General features: G+C 55.5%; 1 protein-coding gene across 3 annotated transcripts in view; it reads left to right on the top strand.

Annotated features, from left to right (window-relative positions):
• Positions 1-257: 257 nt before the first annotated feature.
• The window catches only part of MEGF8 (multiple EGF like domains 8), a 40,212-nt gene continuing 23,397 nt past the window's right edge, over positions 258-17,072 (top strand). The window contains exons 1-17 of one of the 3 annotated variants that reach the window (XM_044760295.2): positions 258-1,150; positions 5,870-6,033; positions 6,235-6,441; positions 7,282-7,462; positions 7,543-7,631; positions 8,246-8,661; positions 9,102-9,247; positions 9,373-9,495; positions 11,382-11,536; positions 11,843-11,962; positions 12,317-12,461; positions 12,539-12,702; positions 14,340-14,540; positions 14,923-15,123; positions 15,594-15,830; positions 16,719-16,837; positions 16,929-17,060. In XM_044760295.2, coding sequence (XP_044616230.2) covers positions 964-1,150; positions 5,870-6,033; positions 6,235-6,441; positions 7,282-7,462; positions 7,543-7,631; positions 8,246-8,661; positions 9,102-9,247; positions 9,373-9,495; positions 11,382-11,536; positions 11,843-11,962; positions 12,317-12,461; positions 12,539-12,702; positions 14,340-14,540; positions 14,923-15,123; positions 15,594-15,830; positions 16,719-16,837; positions 16,929-17,060 — 2,987 coding nt within the window. In that variant the 5' untranslated portion in view covers positions 258-963. The remainder of the gene's footprint in view (positions 1,151-5,869; positions 6,034-6,234; positions 6,442-7,281; positions 7,463-7,542; positions 7,632-8,245; positions 8,662-9,101; positions 9,248-9,372; positions 9,496-11,381; positions 11,537-11,842; positions 11,963-12,316; positions 12,462-12,538; positions 12,703-14,339; positions 14,541-14,922; positions 15,124-15,593; positions 15,831-16,718; positions 16,838-16,928; positions 17,061-17,072) is intronic. The other 2 variants (XM_044760292.2, XM_044760291.2) reach the window with 2 other exon arrangements.

Genomic DNA, 17,072 nt, shown 5'->3' with positions numbered 1-17,072 from the left:
CTTTATTTTTACCTTCACTTTCCCAGTCAGAGCTAGAGGCGCCCTCCAGTGGTACGTGCTTTGGTCAGCCACCTGCATCCCGAGTTTCGGTTAGGATTTTAGCACTGCGCATGTGTAATTTCTCGGTTTGGCAGGCCAAGGAGGTCACTGCTGCGCATGCGTCCGGGAACAAATGGGCGGGGAGGCTTCCGGAAACCTCCTTTTGTGGAGGGGTGGGGTTGGGTGCTCCGCAGTCCTCCTAGGGCCGCTCTGACCTGCGACTTGGTTGCTTCTCGCCTCCTCTGCGTCCTCCCTCCCACAGCGGCCGCTCGGCCCCACCCTCTCGCCCCACTCCCTGCGGGTCTTCCCGGGCCGCTCTGGCCCGAGCATCCCCTCATCTCTCTGATCTGGTTCATCCGGCTCCGGAGGGAGGCGCGGGTGGGTGAGCAAGGAAATGCGTCTATGGGGTCCAGGCCCAAGCCCCTGAAGACGCGCACCGCCCCTGGCACCCGCTCGCGCCCCGCCCCCGACTGGAGCGTTCTCTCCTGGACCATCCCGGCCTGCCTTGGACCGGCTCGCACCCTCTATGGAGGCCCCCGCCTGGCTGTAGAGCCCTTCGCCCTCTGGGGACCCACCCGTTCATAAGGTCCGTTTCGGTCTACAGCGGCCCGCGTCTGTAACTGCTGGACACCGTTTATGGGGTCGGCCAGCCTATGGGGGCCCGTGTCTGTAAGGGACTCCCACGATCCCTAGGGGTCAGTCCCGCCCATAACGACCTCATTTACAGGGTCTTCCATGGATCTACAGGGTCCACCCTTTGGCTTCTAGAGCCGGTCAACAGCGGCGGTTCCCTTCTCGGGAACTGCGACGCCTGGACCCCCCCGGTCTACGAGGCCATGTCCCGTCTATAGAGGTCGCATTTGCAGGGCCTCTCAGGGGCTTTAAGGCCCGTCCCATCCGTAAGGGCCAGTGCGGGAGGCAGCAATGGCTCTGGGCCAGGCTCTGGCCACGGCGCTGGCTCTATCTTTGGCCGTGCTGGGGCCGCTGTCCCGTGGGGCCCTGGCGGGGGACTGCAAGGGGCAGCGGCAAGTGCTGCGGGAGGCGCCAGGCTTCGTGACGGATGGTGCGGGCAACTACAGCGTGAATGGCAATTGCGAGTGGCTCATCGAGGGTGAGTGGGGCCGCGTGGGTCACACACCCACTCATGCGCTAATTCATTCATTTGTGCACTCGTTCATCCACTCACCACATTCCCAGAGCCCGGTTCTGGTCCAGGCCCTTTGCTCCAAATTGCAGCCAACCTGGGCCCTGCCCTGGAAGGCCTTGAAGCCTGGTGGGGGAGTTGAACCCAGACCTATATGATCAATTACAAGCCAGAAGCATGGGTGAAGGATATTCTGAGTAATTGTTAGAAACTCAGGCTCTGAGCCCAACCACCTGGCTTCGAATTTGGCTTCCACTTCTTACTAGCTTTGTGCATTTGGGCAGGTAGCTTCCTTTCTCTGAGGGCCAGCTTCCCCTCCCCGCAAGTGGGGATAATAATAGTACCCACCATAGAGTGGTTCAAATTAAATGAGAACAGGTATTTAACATGCCTGGCACATAGTAAATGCTCAATAAATGATATTAGGATTAATACTTTTATTATTTTAAAAGTAATTCAATAAAAGCACTTTTTCAGTCATTCATGTGCCAGACATTCTATTTGCCACTGGGACACAGCATCGACCAAGACAGCCCCAGCAATCTCTGATGATTTGGGGCTTGGAATCCAGTCAGGGAGACAAAGACGTTAATAGTGACAGCCCAGAGTAGTTGGGACTGTGATGGAGGAACCCCAGGGGCCTGGGGGAGCCCAGAGGAGGTGCCTGACCTTGGGGTGAGGGAGAGTAAAGAGGGCTTCCTGGAGTAGGTGTCTGAGCTGAGACCTAAAGGACCAATAGGAATTAGCCAGGAGGAGGAAGAGGAAGAGCATTCCAGGAAGAGAGAACAGCCTGTGCAAAGGCCCCAGTCCAGTGGGTGAGACAAACCCACCCCCAGGGAGTGGGAAGCCCAGAGAAGACATCTGACTTAGCTTGGGCTATAGCTGAGACCAGAGGCATGCGTAGGAGGGAGCAAAAGAGCATTCCAGGCAAGAACAGCCTGTGCAAAGACCTGCAAGCTGGAGGCTATGATGCTTTTGAGGAACTAGAAGTCCAGTGTGCTAGAACGCAGAATACAAGAAGACAAACTGAGCCAGAGACTGGAGGGTTGGAAGGAGCCAGAGCGTGCAGAACCTTGTGATTTTGAGCTGTATCCTGAAGGCAATAGGGAGGTGGAAGAGAAGTCTAAAGGCAGTGGCTGGAGTTCAGGAAGGCCTCCCTTGGCAGTGGATGTAGGAGCTGGCCTCCAGGATGGGGTGGGAATCCCCCAGAGGAGGTCCTGGGCAAAGGCCAGAGGTGTGACAGGGCCTGGATCATGCAGGGCCTCCCTTCGCAGGCTTCGGAGCATGGTCTTTGTCTGGGAGCACTGGAGAGCTATGGAAGGGTTTTGAGCAGGAGAAGGGCGTGATCTGATTTATGTTTTAGAAGGTCTCTATGACTGTTATGTGGGTTGTGGATGAAGCATGTTTCTTGGGGTTGAGTGTGTCTGTCCCCAGTGTGGGGGCCATTCCTGTCTGAGGATGAGAACAGAATAGAAAATATGTGTATATATTGAGGGCATAAGTCATTCTCCAGCCTTGAGAGCCCCAGCCTGGTTGGAGATGGTAGGGCTGTATACAGATATTCAGGCCCTAGTGTGCTCAGGGCTGAGATGGAAGGAGGTTGAGTAGATGGGCCTAGGGGAGTGAGAGGACCTTGTCGGGGGTTACAGAGGAGCTGCCACTGGAGCAGGGTTCTGAAGCGTGCATAAGAGTTTACTGCGTGAGAAAAGGCAACGGCCTCTATAAAGGCAAAAGAGAGGCTGGTGTGTCTCAGGAGCCATTTCTAGGTTTGTCTGATCTGGCTGGACTGTTGGCTGGGGTGTGAGGAGGGCGCCAGAAGCAGAGGAAGAAGGGCCTTGAATGTCATGCTGAGCAGCTTGACTTTTCTCTTGGGGTTGATGGGGAGCCACAGGAGGACTTTGAGCAGGAGTGGGGCATCAGGGGCAGGCTGTGTCAGGGGCAGACTGGAGACTTGGCCTGTTATGTTAGTCTTACAGGAGATGAGTTCTGAACTGGGACAGGGGCTAAGGAGGTGGAGGGGTGTGCAGAGCACAGAGAAATGTCTGTGAAGCTTCACCAAAGAGACTTGGGGACCACCTGGCTGGATGTTGGGGTAGGGAGGAGTCTGGGAGACTTCCAGACCCCCTTGATCTCCCATCCTTCCCAATGGCTGTCACCTCTAAGAAGCAACATGTTCCCCCATCTATTAAAAAATATGCAACTTAACTTTTGTACCACGTGCACAGTTTGTTGTACCCAGAACTCATAACATCCTCGTGAATAAGAGGTATCCTACTTTTGAATAGCAAGTGGTTTTGGGGTTGGATCTCTGTCCAGGATGGCATGGGGGTTTGGGTCCACATTGGGTGGAAACAGGAGACCTTGAACTTAGGGAGGAACTTGGGCAAGGCAGATGGTGAGCCAGCCTCTGGCAGGCTCTTAACAAAGATGTACTTGTGATCCGGGAACAGAGCTTTATAGTTTCGTTGAGCTGGTAAGATTCTGGGAGGTCTAGTTGCCTGGTGTGGCTGAATGGTTCTTCCGCATTCCCCAGACCACGGCTTGGGGTCTGTGTGTGATGTTCTCGCTGACTCTGGTTAGAGCCTGAAGGAGAGTTACCAACTTCAGTATTCTTTCTTTTGTGCATTTCTTGATTCCTTCACCCAGCACGTCCTGAGCCCTTGCTCAGTGCTAGGCCCCGTGCTGGACAATGCCAGGGAGGGACCCCAAGATAAATTAGGCCCAGGCCCAGACCTGTGGGCCTCCTAGGCTGCAGGAGACCCAGACCTGGACACAGATGGTCCTGGCCCACAGGAATGAAGGTTACAACGGGAAGTGAGAACCCCAAAGAGGGGCGCCTAACCCAGCTAGGAGACATCAGGGAAGGTTTCCTGGAGGAGGTTGGGAAGTTTGCTGCGGGAAGGGAGAATGTACTCCAGATAGCGGGAGAAGTTTGTGCAAAGACCCAGCTCCTGATAGAGCTGCAGGCAGTGGGGTGTTGTGAGACAAGGTGAGAATTTAAACGCCAGATTAGGGAGCTGGACTTTCTCCTGTGGATCGTGAGGAGCCATGGAGCAGGGGAGGGCCAGGGCCAGATGTTGAGTTGGGAAGATCCCTCAGGGACCCATAGGAGGCTGGGAGGCCAGGAAGGAGGCTGGATCGGTGGTCCTGGTAAAAGAGAAGGAAGCCTGGGCTGTCATGTTGGAGTCATTATCATGTTGAATCCTCACACCAGCCCTGGTGAGTAGGGAGAATTATCCCCATTTTACATCAAGGAAACTGAGGCTCAGAGAGCCCATGGAACTGGCCCAAGATGACACAGCTAGTGAGTGGTGGATGAGCATCTTTGGTGTACAGATGAGTGTGCTGAGGGGCGTGGGGGAAGGGGCTGGCTGAGGGTCTTCCAGCAGGTCAGGGCAGAGCTGGAACCCAGGTCTCCTCGTTTGCCTAGCCCAGAAGACTTCCCTGAGCCCCAGTGTGAGATGTGGGATGAGAGAACCTTCTGGAACCAGGACCTGGCAGAGAGCAAGAATAGTGACAGTGCTAGGACTAGTGGCACTTATGAAGTGCTGGGTCCCATTAAGCACTTTCCCTGCGTTATCGCCTCTCGTGGGGGCAGTCAGATGTCAGCTGGGGCTGCAGTCATCCGAACACTCACCTGGGCCGGATGTCCAAGAAGGCTGCCTCACAGGGCTCCCAGTTGATGCTGGCTGTCAGCTGGAAGCTCAGCTGGGGCTGTCAGCTGGGATGCCTACACGTGGCCCCTCCATGTGGCCTTGGCTTTTCACAGCATGACAGCTGTGTTCTGAGAAGGAGCATTCTACGAGGCCCAGGTGAAAGCTGCAAGGCTTCCTCTGATCCAGCCTTGAAAGTCCCAGAATGTGACTTCTGCTGCTTTGTATTGGTCAAGCTGGTCTCTGAGGCTCTCTCCAGATACAGGGGCAGGGAATCAGCCCTCACCTCTCAATGGGAGGAGTGGCCAAGAAGTTTGAATCTACCACAGTACCCTTATATCCCCACTTTACAGCTGAAGAAACAGATCCAGAGAGGGCGGGTGACTTGTTCAAGGTCACATAGCTAGTAGCTAGTAAGTGGCAGAGCCAAGATTTGAGCCCAGGCAGTCTGGCTCCAGAGTCTATGCCCTTAGCCCCTACAATAAACATAAATGAGAGCCTGGTTCGGGGCAGAAGAGAGCTGTGATGCTCTAAGGTTTGGCCTTTGTCCAGGGGGAAGAAACCGGCCTCTTCCCTTAGAGCTCTGTTGGGCCTGGAACGGGGACCCTCACAGTGGCCCTTTCCATCTGGGAGTGTGCCTCTCTGCTAGGATCTGGACCCTGACCCTCAGGCCTGAGCATGTCTGAGGCTCAGGCATGAATGGGAACAGGCTCTGTGTGGCCACTGGGATGGGGTTCCTCTCTCTGCACTTCAATTTTCCCGCCTGCATAGTGGGAGGTGTTCAGCCTGATCCCAGGGATCCTTTCCAGGGCTGATACTGTAATTCCTTCTCAGATGTCCCATCCCTCTTGCTGTCACAGCTCTTATCTCCCTGGGCTAGGAGACCAGGAGCCCCTCGAAGGCAGAGCCAAGGTCTGACTCATCTTTGGACCCCCATCACCCGGAACAGGGCCTGATGTTTGTGGGTAGGCTGCATGGAGGAGTGGGGAGAGGGTTCACATTTGAGCCTGGCTGCTCTGTTCTCACCGCCCAGCCCCAAGCCCCCAGCACCGGATCCTGCTGGACTTCCTTTTTCTGGACACGGAATGCACATACGACTACCTGTTCGTGTATGACGGTGACTCCCCCCGTGGGCACCTGCTTGCCAGTCTGAGTGGGAGCACCCGGCCTCCGCCCATTGAGGCTTCCTCTGGCAAGGTTGGTGGGGACTGGCTATGAGGCTGTGGCTGCAGGATCTAGGTGGAGTGTGGGGGACAGAGGACAGCGAGAGGGAATTGTCATCAGACTGAAGGACACAGGGACAAGGAAAGGAGGTGGGGTCCCCCAGGGTGGAGTGGGGCAGGCATGGACCGCCCTCCCAGTCCAGTCCCTGGAGCCCTGCTCGCTTTGTGCCTGCAGATGCTGCTGCACCTCTTCAGCGATGCCAACTACAACCTGCTGGGCTTCAACGCTTCGTTCCGCTTCTCCCTGTGCCCAGGTGGCTGCCGCAGCCATGGACAGTGCCGGCCCCCGGGGGTGTGTGCCTGTGAGCCAGGCTGGGGGGGCCCTGACTGTGGCCTGCAGGAGTGTCCAGCCTACTGTGGCAGCCATGGCACCTGTGCCTCGGTGAGCCTGTCCCCAACTGTGTCTCCCTGGGGCCCTGATCTGTGACCACACCCACCGCTGCTGTTTTGTAGATCTGACTGCCCTGGCCTGAGACTCCCCCTGCCACCCCACTCTCTCCCATGACGCCCCCACCATCAGGGACCCTACTGTCACCCACAATACTCCCCTCTCCTTCCGGATCCTACCCCCATCTGTTACTCCAACCCACTCCACCTTCAGCTGGGGCCCCTCCTCCTGAGCCCACTCCTGTCCTCATCGATAACCCATCTCTCACCTGTGAACCCAGCCTTCTTCCTCTTGCCAGGCCCAACTCTGTCCTCCCACCCAGTCACTCTGTCTGACCTATGGGCCCTCGGCCATGACTTCTGACTTTCGACCACTGACCTTGGGTCTAAGCCGTGCACATCCAGCTTGGGGTCTGGATCATGCCTGGAGCCCTCCCTGCCTTGACCTCCCAGATCTGAGCTCTTCCAGCCCTAGCAGACATTGACCTCACTGACTGTCTTTCTTTTCCAACCGGTCGTCTTCTGTCTGTCCTCATTTTTCTCTCTGGGTCTTTCTCTTTTTCTCTTTCCCTTTTTCTGTTGGTGTGTCTGCTTTTCTCCACCTCTCTTCCTCTGGTTGTGTCTCTGTTTCTCTTTCTTCCTCTGTCTGTTGGTCTGTCTCCCTCTCTCTCTCCCTTTGCCTCTCTATCTCTTTTTCCATTCTCTCCTTTCCTATCTGTCTCTCGCCTTCTGTCTTTCTCCCTGTGTGTCTCACTCTGGCCATGTCTCTCCTCCCCCTGTCTCTCTGTCTTTTCCTCTCTCTCTCTATCTCTGCCTTTGTGTCCCCTTGCCCCAGCCCCTGGGACCATGCCTCTGTGAGCCTGGCTTCCTGGGACGCGCCTGTGACCTGCACCTGTGGGAGAACCAGGGGGCTGGCTGGTGGCACAACGTGAGTGCTGGGGACCCTGCCTTTTCTGCCCGAATTGGGGCGGCTGGTGCCTTCCTGTCCCCACCGGGGCTGCTGGCTGTTTTTGGAGGTGAGCAGATGGGTATGCGTCTGGGGTCTGGAAGCCTGGCAGCCTGTGGCCAGGGCTTGAGACATTCCACCCCTCCACAGGCCAGGACCTGAACAGAGCCCTGGGTGACCTCGTCCTGTACAACTTCTCTGCCAACACCTGGGAACGCTGGGACCTGAGTCCTGCCCCGGTATGGACCCCACCTCTTCCCTGGCTGGAGGCTCCTGTCCACTCTGTCAGACCCAGCCAGGGCCCCCTGCAGCAACCCCACCCCCCGCCCCATACTCCCCTTACCCCTGCAGCTTGCTCCAGGAATACCTACTCCTCCCGCTTCTGCTTTTCTGTCTCTGATTTTCTTTTTTCTTTCCTTAGCTCCTTTTCTGCATCTTATCTTTCTGTGTGTCTCCTGTCTCTCTCTTGCTCTGTCTCTGTTTTTGTCTGACTCTTGGTCTTCTGCTCTCTCTCTCGGTCTCTGTGTCTCCTTCTCTCTGGGTTGTATCTCTCTCTGCTTTTCTCTGTCATTTCTCCTTCTTTTCTTGTCTCCCTGCCTCCTCCCTCTCTTGCTGTGTTTTTCTGTCTCACCTTTTTTATTTGAATGTGTCTGTCTTTCTGGGTCTCTCTCTCTTCTTTTCTCTCTTTGTGTATTTCTGTCTCATCTTCTCTCTTTCTCTCCGTATCTCTGTCTTTCCACCTTTCTCCATCTCTGCCTCTCTCTGTATATGTCTGGCTTTCTCTCTCATTCTCTTTCTATATGTCATCATCTGTTTCGCTCTCCATCTCTGTCTCCTGGTCTCTTCCTCACAGGCTGCCCGTCACTCCCATGTGGCTGTGGCCTGGGCCGGCTCCCTGGTGCTGATGGGCGGTGAACTGGCTGATGGCTCTCTCACCAGCGATGTGTGGGCTTTTAGCCCCCAAGGTGGGGGCCACTGGGAGCTCCTGGCACCACCTGTTTCTAGCTCCTTGGGGCCTCCAGGCCTGGCAGGTCATGCGGCTGCCCTAGTGGACGACATCTGGCTCTATGTGTCTGGTGGCCGCACCCAGCACGACCTCTTCTCCTCTGGCCTCTTCCGTTTCCGTCTTGACAGCACCAGTCGGGGCTACTGGGAGCAGGTGATTCCGGCAGGTGGGCGGCCTCCTGCTGCCACCGGCCACTCCATGGTGTTCCATGCCCCCTCTCGCACCCTGCTGGTTCATGGTGGACACCGACCCTCCACTGCCCGGTGAGTGACCTGCCCTGTAGGGCCAGATCTGGCCCAACACCCTGTGCCTTTAGTCTTTAGTGGTCTTTGCTCACTAACCAACTCCTGCAGTCATTCAGTCAATCATTCATTCACTCACTCATTTATTCACTCATTCATTTACCTACTTACTCATTCTCTAATCTTTCATTCAATCTCTTAGTCTCTTGTCTCCCCACACACTCCCACCCATCCGTCCATTCAACCAACCCCTGCTTGGTGTCCAGCTCTGGTTAGATTTTGCAGGGAAGCCAGAGATGAGTCAAACCTGGGTCCTGCCCACGGGGAGCTTCTAGTTCTGAGGGGACATAAACCGAATCACAGGCAGTCTCAACCCTGGGTGGTCACCCAACTCCTAAGAGCCCAGAGGAGGGAGAGAGGCCCCTCCTTCCCTGAGCCCCTCCTCTGCCCCTCTCCCATAGGTTCTCTGTGCGGGTGAACTCCACTGAGCTCTTCCATGTGGATCGACGCGTGTGGACGACCCTGAAGGGCAGGGATGGGCTTCAGGGCCCACGAGAGCGAGCCTTCCACACGGCCAGTGTTCTGGGCAACTACATGGTGGTCTATGGTGAGGAGGTTCTCTGATCCGGCTTGCTTGCCAGGGGCCCAAGCCAGCCCTGAGCTGAGGCTCCCTGCATGAGTGTCCCCACCTCCCCTAGGCTTGCCAGCTGTGCCCCTTTCCTCCTTTCCCAGGGGGCAACGTGCACACCCATTACCAGGAGGAAAAGTGCTATGAAGACGGCATCTTCTTCTACCACCTGGGCTGTCATCAATGGGTGTCAGGGGCTGAGCTTGCCCCCCCAGGAACCCCTGAGGGTGAGTGGCCCCTCTCTTTCCCTGAGGGGCTCCTGTGGGTCACACGTCCCCCACAGTGAATCTAGGCTCTGGGTAGGAGCCACCTCAGTCCTTCACGATGAATTAGACATCCTATTGGCTCCTGGCCTCAGGAGGCAAACCTGGGCTGGAGGCAGGACTAGAGCATTGTTGCCATGAGATGGGAGGCAGGTACAGCAGTATCATATCTAGGTTCCAATCCAGGTTTTGCCAGTTTCTATGAGAACTGTCCATGAAGAAGTGACTTTTTCAAGGTCACACAGTGGGCAAGTGGCAGAACCAGGAAGGCTGGCCCCAAACAACCATCTGTACGAAAACCATCATATCCTCTCTCTGTGTCTCAACTTCCTCATCTGTAAAATCGGGATTATAATAACACTTAAGCCACTGGGCTGTTGTTAGAGTAAGTTGAGATGACATATAAAGAATGAAGACAGCTTAGTAAGGGGCTAGATTGATTGTCTTTCTGATAGCAGTGACAGTACTGCTGCAGGGCCAGCAGGCTCATGTGGAAGGGGGTGTGGGGAAACCTTTCATACTCATTGGTTCAGAGACTGCTTTGAGAATCAGAAGACTACCACAGGCCTTCTCCTCAGAAGGATATGTGTGTGTACAAACTGGGCATGCCATTTCAGGAGGCCCATCTATCCTCCTTGTTCCACTGAACAGAAAATCGAGGACTGAGGACAGGCATAAGGAAGAGATATTAACACTTAAGAGATGGTCAAGAGGAAGGGTCCCCAAGGAACCCTGTTTGACCATCAGGAATAAAACCTTGACCTACATTTGAGGCCTCCAGTCCAGGGCTTTTCTGCCTGTCCCTGTCCCTCCTTCAGGCCCCTTCTCTGGGCAGGCCAGAGGGTGAGGTTTCTGGAGGCCTCTTCCTCCTTTGCAGTCTGAGATTCCCTGGGCCAAGTCCCATGTGCTCACAGAGCATACAGGCCAATAAGACGATGAGGGAGTCACCCATCACTGACCACTTCCCCATCAAGTCTCTTGGTTGTAAGTGACAGAAATCCAACCCAACCAGCTTAGGCAAAAAGAAGAATTTCTTGGCTCACTTGAGTGAAAACTCCTGGCTTCGGGCTGGACTGGATCCAGGTGCTCACATGATGGCATCAGCCATTTCTGTCTCCAGTTTTTGGCTGAGTTTACTTCAGTGTCCAGCAGGCCTTGTGTTGCTGGTCACTAGCAGCTCTGGGATTATATCCTAACTTTTTAAAATGCCCAGAGGGAAGAGAGTGCCTTTTCCCCAAGAATTGTAGGAATTGAGTACTATCCCTGAGCTAGTCACTGATGCTGATGAGCCTGGGTTAAAGCCCCACTGCTGCCAGAGGCAGGGATGGCTCGACTTGAGCCTTGTGGACTGCAAGTGGGAGAGGGTGGTTTTCCAGAGGAAAATTAGGCTGTCACCAGAAGGGAGGCTGGTGCCAGGCAGACGAAAACAGATGAGAGTCAGGCAGCCTGCCTCAGCTCCCCGAGGGTGGGCTGATGGTTCCGTTTAGAGAAGAGGAAACCAAGACTCAGAGAAGTTGAGTCTCTTGCCCAAGGACTCACAGCTGGTCAGTAGTTGATCTACGATTTGAACCCAAGTAAGTGGTAGACCCAGGATCTGAACCCAAGTCTTTCTGACTCGAAAGATCATGCTGTGTCTGAAAGATGATTTGGGCAGAGAGATGAGAGAACCAGAGCTAGTGCAGGGCCAGGCAGGCTGGGAGGGTTTCTTTGGGCAGGTGAAGTTGAAGCAGGAACTGGGAGGCTGGGCTGAGACATAGGAGAGTCAGGGGTAGTTCTCTAAGCAGGGGAGCCATGAGGGGGAGGGCGGGGATTGGGGGGTCTCATGTCCTTGGGGGTCTGTATTCTCCTAGGCCGAGCAGCGCCTCCCAGTGGTCGGTACTCACATGTGGCAGCTGTGCTTGGTGGCAGCGTCCTGTTGGTGGCTGGGGGGTACAGTGGCCGTCCTCGCGGGGACTTGATGGCCTACAAGGTGCCCCCCTTTGTGTTCCAGGCACCTGCCCCGGATGTGAGCACTGGGGTGACAGGGAGAGGGTGGCTGGGTAGAAGGTAGCTTGGTTTACACGGATAAGGGAAAAAGTTAGTGGGGGGGTTCCTTAGAGAAGGAGTGGGTGTCCTTAAGGCCATGAGAGGAGGGAGGTTGGTTCCCTGGTTCAGGGGAGGAGGAATGGAGGTCCCTGGGGCTGGGGGAGGAGTGGATGTGGGTCTTCAGGTGCAGAGCAGTCGGGGTTCCCCAGAATGATCACAGTGAGTGGGGCCAGCTGAGCAGGCCCCAGGTCTGAGGAGCCCCTGCTCCACCCCCATCTCCCTACAGTACCACTTGGACTATTGCTCCATGTACACGGACCACAGTGTCTGCTCCCGAGACCCTGAATGCAGTTGGTGTCAGGGGGCCTGCCAAGCTGCTCCACCTCCTGGGACCCCCTCGGGGGCTGTGAGTGACTGTCTAACACTGTCCCCTAACACAGAGACCCAGCCCTCAGTGTCTCCTTCTGCCTATACCGAGTACAGGACATTCCCCCAGTTGGGAGACTGTTTTTCACACCTCAGATCAGCATTTCTGACTCTGGACCCCTGAACATTTGACCCCTCCCCAATCCTTTTGAACTTAGGACCCTGTCTGCAGGTCCCGCAGCCCCTGTCCTCTTGATCCTCCTCATTCCAACCCAGCCTTCAAGTCCCTCCAATTTCCTGACCTCTTCCTCCCCAAGACTCGTGAATCCACAGCCCTTCCCAGGTTTCTTAAGCCCTCGTGGGCATTGACCGCTGTCTCCTCCCCTCCCTTCAGTGTCCAGCTGCCAGCTGCCTGGGCCTGGGCCGCCTCCTGGGCGACTGCCAGGCCTGCCTGGCCTTCAGCAGCCCTGCGGCTCCTCCCCGGGGGCCTGGCGCCCTGGGCTGGTGTGTGCACAACGAGAGCTGCCTTCCTCGGCCTGGTGAGTGTCGAGTGGCACTGTGGGAGGGGTGGTGCCACCCCTCATCCTGACCCCACCCCCACGCTCTGTCCTCACAGAGCAGGCCCGCTGCCGAGGGGAGCAGATCTCAGGCACTGTGGGCTGGTGGGGGCCTGCGCCTGTCTTTGTCACATCCCTGGAGGCCTGCATCACCCAGAGTTTCCTGCCTGGCCTGCACCTGCTCACCTTCCAGCAGCCACCCAACGCCTCCCAGCCTGACAAGGTAGGGAGCTGGGGTATGGGATCCAGCGTGGAGTGTTTGTTGAAGAGCCTGAAGAGTCGTAGGGTTTTCATTTTTCACATGCATCTTCATCACTCTTGTGTTTACCCCGTAAGTCTTTACATTCAAGGGTCTGATTTTCCTTATTGACTTAAAAACATTTTTTTAATTGTGGTAAAATGCACGCAACATAAAATTTACTATTAGTGACATTTAGCACGTTCACAATATTGTGCACCTATCACCACTATCTTGTTCCAGAACCTTCTCATCACCTCAAAAGGACATCCAGGATCCATTAAGTCACCACTCTCCATTCTCCTCTCCCCCGGCCCCTGATCACCACTAACCTGTATTCTGTCCCTGGATTTGCCAACTCTGGATAGGTCATATAAATGGAATCATATAATATGTGGCCTTTTGTGTGTGGCTTGTTTCGGCATAATGTTTTCAAGGCTCATCCACGTAGCATGTGTCAGAACTCATTCCTCTTTATGGCTGAATAATATCCCATGTGTGGCTGGGCCACATCCATCCGTCAGCTGATTGACATTTGGGCTGTTTACACCTTTTGCTTATTGTGAGTAGTGCTGCTGTGAACATTCATGTGCAGGTTTTTGTTTGTGCACCTATTTTCAACTCTTTTGGGTATGTATCTAGGAGCAGAATTGCTGGGTCATGTGATAATTCTATGTTTAACTTCTTGAAGAACCAATTTTGATTTTGATTTTTAAAATAGGTAATATAGTCACATGGTTCAAAAATCACAATGATATAAAAAGTTGAGTTACCACAATAAAATAAATAAATAAATTTAGAAAAAAATGAAAAAAGAAAATTTTTTTCCTCACACACAAAAAAGTCTCTGCTGTCTACCTCACTCCGTACCCCCTCAGTGTGGGAAGCTGTCCCCAGCATCCCCCCAACTCGGAACCACCCTAACTCTCCTCAGAAGATCCATTTGGGTTTCTTTTTTATCCTTCTAGACTCTACTTATTCAAATACCAGTAAATGTGACAGTTATTTTTCTTTCTTGCACAAAAAGTGGAATACTGTGTACACTGTACTGCTACTTCCTTCTTTTCTTAACACATCCTCACAAGCTTCCCATAACAGGACTTAGGAAACACCCTAATTTATTTTTTAACAGCTGCATAATATTCCATTTATATTCTAATGCCGCAGTGCTGTCGTTTATTTAAACAGTCTCCTAGGCTGAACACTTGAGTTGTTCCATTCTTTTGCAGTTACAAAAACACATACTAGCAATAAACCATGTAGTATGCCTGGTGCTTTGAATGCTGGATCTGTACTCTTAAGGGCTTAGGTGGAAAGGCATGGTGTTGTGGAAGAGGCTCCTGAAAGGTCTGGTCCTGGAGTTTAATGGGAGGTCAAGATGAGCAGAGGCTGGGACCCTGTTGTCTGTTGTCTGAATTGGAGTCCTGACTCTTCTCCCAGAGTGACCCTGGCCGAGCTGCCTACCCCCTGCCCCTGGGCTCAGTCTCTCTTTTGGTAAAATAGGGAAGGAGGTTGGGTTGCTGTGCCTTTCTGGCTCTGATGTGGCCTTTGAGGTGTGGGGACTGTAGGGGAGTGCCATGCAGAAAGGCACTCACACATACCCCCCTCCCTGGCTGGCACAGGTCTTGATTGTCCGCAGTACGACCATCACCCTGACACCCAGCCCAGAGACCGATGTGTCCCTGGTCTACCGTGGCTTCATCCACCCACTGCTGCCGGGAGGGCCAGGTGGGCCTGGGGCCGAGGACGTGGCTGTGTGGGCCCGGGCCCAGCGCCTACATGTCTTGGCTCGGATGGCCCGTGGCCCTGACACGGAGAACATGGTGAGGCTGCCTGAGACATTCAGGGGCTGTTTATGGGAAATATGGGGCTGGGATGTGTCATGCAGGGCAGGACTGAGGAGAAATTAGAGGTCTGGGATGTGGAGGGAGGGCCCTGCTGTTTTCAGTTGTGAAGAGAATTGGGGGGAATTTTGAAGGTGGGGAAGGTCTGAGTGATCAAGTTAAACTCCCCTGAGGAGGAGGTGGGCCACTTTCAGGTTTGGAGGTGCTGGGAGGTTCTTGGGGTCTAAGGAACCCTGAGGTCCTCCTCCTCTGCCCAAGAGCAGGTAGGTCCTGGGTGGGTTTGGGGCTCTTGGAGGTTTCAGGGATTGGAGGAGGGCGTGGAAAGTTCTGAGGCCCCTGTCTGTCCTCACCCCTGCCCCAGGAGGAGGTGGGGCGCTGGGTGGCTCAGCAGGAGAAGGAGACGAGGCGGCTGCAGCGCCCGGGGTCTGCTCGTCTCTTCCCACTGCCTGGCCGGGGCCACAAGTATGCGGTAGAGATCCGGGGCCAGCTCAATGGCTCGGCGGGCCCTGGGCACAGCGAGCTCACCCTGCTGTGGGACCGGACTGGTGTGCCAGGCGGCAGTGTGAGTACCCAGGCCCTGGCCTCTGACCCTACCCCTAGGCCTCAGATCCCCTGGGCTTTCTTAACCCCAGGCCACAAACTCTCACTGCCTTGACCTTGACCTCTTACCCCTTGACTCTTGAACTTTTGGCTTTACCTTGAACCCTCCAGACCCCAACTTCTGACCCCTAGACTCTGACCTGATCTCATATTCTGACCCCTGGCCACATCTCTTACTCCTCCTGCCCTGACTCCGTTGACCTTGACTTCTCCCCTCCACACTTTGACCTCTAATCTCTAGATTCTCCCAAATCCTGATCTTCTTTTGTCTGCTGATGTCCTAAATGCTGACTTTCTATGCACCTGAGCTCTCAGCCTTGTTTGTAAACACTTAAATCTTTAGCTCCAAACTCTGACCCCTATCCCAAACCTTGACTTCCGGCTCTTGACTTAGAGCATGGACCCCTGACCCTCATGTGACCCCTCCCCCAGGAGATCTCCTTCTTCTTCCTGGAGCCCTACCGCTCGTCAGCCTGTGCCTCCTACTCCTCCTGCCTCGGCTGCTTGGCAGACCAGGGCTGTGGCTGGTGCCTGACCAGTGCCACCTGCCACCTGCGCCAGAGTGGGGCCCACTGCGGGGCCGATGGAGCTGGTGGGTCCCTGCTGGTGCTGGTGCCTGCCCTCTGCCCACTGTGTGAGGAGCATCGCGACTGCCATGCCTGCACCCAGGTGCCTGCTGGACCACAGAGGGGAGGTCTTAAGATGGAAGCAGCCAAAGCAGGCGACTGGGGAAGGGGAGGGCCCCTCAGGGCTGGCATGGGTAGCTGAGGAGCCCCCTGGGTGGCAGTGGTGGTGGGAGATGGCTGAGGCCATTGTCCTTGATCTGCAGGTGAGAGCTCAGTGGAGAGCAGAAGAGGGGGCTGGAGAGTGGGCGCCTGGCAGTCAGGACTCTCCCCATTGCAGGGGCCAGAAAACCCAGCTCAGCACCTCTTCACCAGAGGGGCATTTATCCGCTCTGGCACCAGAATCCAAGAATAGGTCTTTAGGCCTGCTGTCCCCAGCCGTTCAAACCACCTGGTCAGGCATCCACCTACCTCCATTCTGCATCCTCTCTTTCCCTGGAGGTTCATTCCTTGGAGTGGCAAGGGAACCACAAGGGCTCCATCCGTTTATCCCCCGACTCAGCCACCTGAGTCCCAAGTAGAAAGAGAGCACCTTTCTTCCCCTACTCCACTCTTACCCCCAGTTCACCAGAAGTGCCAGAAGTGCATTTCATTGGCTCTGGTTGGGTCTTGTGCCGACTCCTGGATCAATCAGTGAGGCTTTGGGGAGGGAATGTGGCCCCTGGCCACCTCTGGATCCCAGGGACTTACTCAGCCCCACCTGGACCACACAGAAGGCATGCGACTGCCCAAAATGAGAGTGGGTGCTGAGCTACAGAACCCATGGATGTCGTGAGAGGCAGGCAGCTGGGGAGGGAGGTGGGCTTGGAGGGGTGGTCTTTGAGGCCCGGGCAAGTGAGGGAGGTAGCTGCTTGTTGAGCCGGTGATGGGACTGGGGCTGGAAGCCCAAGGGACAGGGCTGAGGTGGGCTCTTACTCCTCCTCCAACCCGCCAGGACCCCTTCTGCGAGTGGCATCAGAGCACCAGCCGCAAAGGGGACGCGGCGTGCAGCCGGCGGGGCCGGGGGCTGGGTGCCCTGAAGAGCCCGGAGGAGTGTCCCCCACTCTGCAGCCAGTGAGCTCCACCTGGTCCAGGGAGCGGGGGTGTGTGAAGTGGGGTGTGGGCCGCGCTGTGGCATGACCCTGTCCCCACTGCCCACCCCCAGGCGCCTGACCTGTGACGACTGCCTGGCCAACTCGAGCCAGTGCGCCTGGTGCCAGTCCACCCACACCTGCTTCCTGTTTGCTGCCTACCTGGCCCGGTACCCACATGGGGGCTGCCGTGGCTGGGACGATAGGTATGGTCCTGT

The sequence above is a fragment of the Equus asinus genome, chromosome 26 (assembly GCF_041296235.1).
Source record: "Equus asinus isolate D_3611 breed Donkey chromosome 26, EquAss-T2T_v2, whole genome shotgun sequence".
Classification (NCBI taxonomy): domain Eukaryota; kingdom Metazoa; phylum Chordata; class Mammalia; order Perissodactyla; family Equidae; genus Equus; species Equus asinus.
Note: the sequence above shows the minus strand (reverse complement) of the source record. Positions and strands in the feature narration are given on the sequence as shown.